A 5,272-nucleotide genomic window follows, 5' to 3' on the forward strand; every position below is an offset into this window, starting at 1 on the left:
CATGGCTGACTCGTCACCTGCATGTCCACCCCAGAGGATACTGCCTAAACAGCCTACTAAGATTCTCACCTGGAATGTGAAGGGCCTGAATGTTGCGGAAAAGCGGTCTCAGGCATTAGGAAAATTATGGAGAGAGGTGGTGCAGGTGGCATTCATTCAGGAGACTTAATTTCAGTTGGGTCAGGCCCAGGGACTGACCAATTTCAGATTCCCCAATGCCTATGACGCGACCTCTCCTGATTCCAAGTATAGGGGGGTGAGCACAGCCAGGTCAGTGCAATGGGATTTCAGGGCAGCTTTAGAGGACCCTACGGGCCGTTTCTTATTTGTCAAGGGTGATTTAGAGGGCTCACTGGTGACGTTAGTGAATGTATATACCCCGAATGTTAATCAGATTGAGTCCTTAGAACATTGCCTTTCCAAACTGTCTTCGTTTGTGGAAGGTACCCTTGTTGTGGGGGGCGATCTCAAATTGGCCCCAGAGCAGCTTCTTGATGTTTCCCATAATGCATCACATCTGTCCTATGCCTTTCTCCGGCGATTTAAGAAATTGTTACCGTCATGCAACTGCTAGATGTCTGGAGAGTTCTCCATGGCCACGCTAGGGATTACATGTTTTTTTTCCACACCCCACCAGTCTTACTCTCGCCTGGATTATTTCTTGCTTTGGCAAACGGATTTACACAGGGTTTCTACAGTTTCCATTGAGATCTGCACAATTTCGGATCACTCCCCGGTGGCCCTGGAAATCCAGTTGGAGGACGATTCACAAAGAAACTGGCAGTGGCACCTTCATGAGTCCCTCTTACAGGACGAGGGAGTTAGTGTAGCCTTAGAGATGGAAAACCGCAATTATTTTGCTACTAATCTGGCTTCCCAAGCGGCACCTCACTAGATCTGGGAGGCACACAAGTGTGCGATTCGGGGCTTTTTGATCTCTCAAGGCTCCCGCCTTAAAGGAGAATTATGAGGCGAGTGATTTTGACTCAGCCTCATAATCTGACCCGACCTGTGACAATGAAACTGTCACAGGTCGGCTCAGTAGATCCCGTCAGTAGATACCGTCGCTCGCTCACATCTCGATCTATCCCTGCAGAGAGCCGTGAGTGACAGGGGACTGGCGGAACGGACGGGGAGGGGGCGGGCACAGCTGGTTCTGCCTCTGGATAGGTAGAGCCAGCTGTCAATCCCGCAGCTGGGTGGATCTCGACAGCGACGGCTGCGGCGTCTCAGTATAGTGCGAGCTGTAGCTCGTGGTATACTGAGCTTTGGGTCATGGGAGAACGCTAGTTTGTGTTCTCCCGTGACGCTTAGGAAAACTATGGGGAAAAGCCCTGACCCCATAGTTCTCCATTAAAAAGATTAATACTGCCACAATTACTGATCTTACCAGTCGTATTCGGGCCCCATAGCAGAGTCGTGAGCAATCCGTAGCTCGGTCAACTCTTTCTGAACTTCTAGCTCTTCCGATTCGTTTTCTTTCGTCATTTCTGTCATTCGGATATATCCGAATCTCCGAAAATTCATCTGAATAACGAATCTTTCTGAAACAAATCGCACATGTCTAATTTGTAATTGAGAGGAGGAAATCACCGGGAGGTGTTCAATATCAGGTGCTTCCTCTACCTGGCTCTAATAAAAAGAGGTACAGCACATACAGACCCTGATGGGCCCCTGATAAAGGTGAGGTGCATTCCGTACAATTTCTCTGGTGAGGGTCACAGGATATTGAGATCACCTTTCATCAACTTTTATATCTTTATTTTTTAATGGACTTTTGAAGATCCATCTTTATGGACCTTTTTGTAGCATTATATGACGTGCACTGAGGTGTATGTTGATTAGAGCAATACTAACACATGTGTTTTTTCTACTGATATATATGTTACATTGTATCACATTATTTCACGGTTAGTATTAGTTGTATCTGATACTTTGTAGTTTAATTCACTCAGCGCTGCTTTTTCGTTGTTAATAAACCAATCAATTTAACGAGCAGAAGCCAGTCTCAAAAACATGTAGGCAAGTAGTACATTGCCATGGTGCCTAAAGGCAACACAATTAGATCTAAACACATTAGGTTTGGCACTAGCGGTGTTAAGACTGAGGTACACAGGTCCCCATAACAAAATTTGCAAATCAGAACTAATAAGTAGTACTACTAGTAACTAGTAAGTGACATACTTTACTAATTTATTGCATTGTGACATTCTTTTGCTTCTGTGCATTGTTTTCCAAATTGTAAAACACTGAAATAAATTATAATTTATGTACACTTTACATTTTTAGCATCATTTTGTGGCAACAATGACAGGTATTGTTATCTGTAAAGTTAGATGGCTTTTTAAACATTTTGTAAATCCTTTTAACCAGAGACAAAAAATAAATTTAAAAGCATTTGCGGTGGACAATGGATGGACCAGCTTCATCATATTCCTGTTTGGTGATCCACATTTGCTGAAAGGTAGACAGAGAAGCCAAAATGGAGCCCCCAATCCAAACTGAGTACTTTCGCTCAGGTGGAGCAATGATCTGTGAGGCAAAACAAAGATCTTTAAACTCTTTTGCCACTTAATCAATTTTTTTATCCACATGCTGAAATGCACCTGAAGATTACTTAACACCCCCAAAACATTATATATTTTCTAAAAGCAGAGGACTTGTAGAATACAAATATGGTAATTGCAATATTGTTTTATTATATGATATTTACAATTGTTTAACAAACCTGTTTTTAGTAAAAAAATGGAAGAAAATAAATATATAATTTTAACACACACACACACACACACTACAATCCCTATTTTGTAACATATAAAAGATAAATACAGCTCAGCAGTTTAGAGTTCGAGTGACATTAAAGGATATTTTTTTCCCTTCCCCCAATGTTAGTGTAAGGACTTACCTTAAATCATGCCTCTTATAAGGAGATAAACATGTGAGGCTTTAATAACCCTTTAAGTTCACACACTATATTAAAATGTTCTACATTTAAAATTCATAATCAGGCGGATTTGAAATCAGTAGGTTATTCCATCATTCTAAATATAATTATAATTTCACATTAAAGGAGAACTATGGGGTCAGTGTTTTTCCCCATAGTTCTCCTTAGGGTAACGGGAGGACACAAACTAGCGTCCTCCCGTTACCCCAAGCTCAGTATACCGCGAGCTACAGCTCGCGGTATACTGAGACGCCGCAGCCGGAGCGGATCACGTCTTAGATGACGGGATCCGCCCAGCTGCGTGAGTGACAATCAGCAATACCTGGGTACATGGTGGTTCCACCAGACATTACATTGTTCGCATACAAGTCCTTCCTGATATCAATGTCGCACTTCATGATGCTGTTGTAGGTTGTCTCATGAATACCAGCAGACTCCATACCTAGTATATTTAGGGAATAGTGTTAGTTTGACCTAACTGTGGCATTTTGCTTTTAAAATTGGTGCTAGAAAACACGCATTACTATTTACCAATAAAGGATGGCTGAAAGAGAGTCTCTGGGCAACGGAAACGCTCATTACCAATTGTGATGACTTGCCCATCAGGCAGCTCATAGCTCTTCTCTAAGGAGGAAGAGGAGGCAGCAGTGGCCATCTCATTCTCAAAGTCTAGAGCTACATAGCACAGTTTTTCCTTGATATCACGGACAATTTCACGTTCAGCTGTAAAATGGTAAAAAAATAAAGATTTCAATTACATCTATAAATCTAAACATGATCAGATTGAAAGTTATACACCCTAAATATTAGGGATGCACCAATATACCGGCCACTGAAACATATCGGCCGAAAATGGCACTTTTGGCCTCTCATTTTCGTTTTTTTTCATTTCTGTTTTGTTCTTGAAATTTCCATTTCGGTGCACCTCTACTAAATATATTTGCCCTGACTATAAATGTAAGCTGTGCAGCGGGTGTTCAGAAAGCATGCTACTTCAAATGCAAACTGTACTGATTTCATTACACTAAAGCAAAATTGTGGTTCCTGTCGAGTCAAAAGCCCTTGGATTTGATAATGGAATGGGTGTACACAGAGACACAAATTGTTAGCTAATTTACAGACTGCATTCAGTGGAAAAGTAGTAGTGTCTTTAGGATGATGGTGTTGAGTGATTAATGGGACAGGCTTTAAAGGTGACTTCTTAGGGAATTCTTTTCTGCAATGCTTTGACCATTTGGGATAGCGTATACAAATATTTTTTTTATCAGTTTTGATGCAATTGTAATGTTTATGAGTTGTACCTGCCATGTGTTGCCATGAGTTTTAAATGCATTTACATTGATTGTATGGGAGAAAAAAAAATCAAAAACTTCTCTTAATCTGACCTCAACTGAACTCAAAAGCCCATGTACACTAGTCCTTTGGTGGTTATCCTCATTGCAGGATTTCCAGTGTATTTCTTTCCATTACAGATACAGCTTAACAGAATTGGTAATTATACTAAGCCTGTACGTTTTATATAAGCAGCCAAGAGATTTTCACGTTTTAGTAAATAGAGTATATTGATATTTCTAATTGGTTAAAAAAGAAGGAAACACTTTCAGTATTATTGGACATGCAGTAAGCTAATAATGGGTCTGCAGTGGTATTGTTACCTCAATAAAGCAGGATTATGTTTTTTGTGGGTATTCTCAGTGTAAGTCACTGGTTAGCACTTCTGCTTTGCAGCACTGAGGCCTCCGCAGAGGCGGAACTACCGGCGCCCAAATGCAGCCACCCCAGGCTGGGGGGCCCACTGACAGTGGAGGAGGTGGAGGAGGCTGGGGCCCAGCACCGCCAGTCTGGCGGCGGAGGCTGGACCCAGCAGCGCTGTTCCAGTGCGGAGGAGGCCAGGTCCAAGCAGCACTGGTCCGGCGGCGGAGGCCAGCATCAGCAGGTAAGGAGCTGCATGTGCAGGGAAAGGGACCCTGACCAGCCCACCAGAGACCCTGTAGATCCCACCATAGAGAGTCTCTGTGGGCTGTGCAGGATGTATGGTGGGCTGGTCGGGGTCTCAGGTGGGCTCTGCGGGTCTCAGATGAGTCCAGAGTCCAGTGCGCTGCTAAGTCCAGAGTCCAGTGCGCTGCTAAGTCCAGAATCCAGTGAGTTGCTAAGTCCAGAGTCCAGTGCACTGCTAAGTCCAGAGTCCAGTGCACTACTAAGTCCAGAGTCCAGTGCATTACTAAGGCCTGAGTCCAGTGCATTACGAAGTCCTGAGTCCAGTGCGTTACTAAGTCCAGAGTCCAGTGCGTTACTAAGTCCTGAGTCCAGTGCGTTACTAAGTCCAGA

General features: G+C 43.2%; 1 protein-coding gene across 1 annotated transcript in view; it reads right to left on the minus strand.

Moving 5' to 3' along the window:
* Positions 1-2,179: 2,179 nt before the first annotated feature.
* LOC108800042 (actin, alpha cardiac muscle 2-like) overlaps positions 2,180-5,272 on the minus strand; it is a 19,608-nt gene continuing 16,515 nt past the window's right edge. The window contains exons 5-7 of the mRNA XM_018571984.1: positions 3,476-3,667; positions 3,243-3,386; positions 2,180-2,570 (exon numbers count right to left, since the gene is read on the minus strand). Of these exons, the coding sequence (XP_018427486.1) occupies positions 2,389-2,570; positions 3,243-3,386; positions 3,476-3,667 (518 nt within the window). The 3' untranslated portion in view covers positions 2,180-2,388. The remainder of the gene's footprint in view (positions 2,571-3,242; positions 3,387-3,475; positions 3,668-5,272) is intronic.

The sequence above is a fragment of the Nanorana parkeri genome, unplaced genomic scaffold, assembly GCF_000935625.1.
Source record: "Nanorana parkeri isolate BGI_ZX_2015 unplaced genomic scaffold, ASM93562v1 scaffold1890, whole genome shotgun sequence".
NCBI classification, from domain to species: Eukaryota; Metazoa; Chordata; class Amphibia; order Anura; family Dicroglossidae; genus Nanorana; species Nanorana parkeri.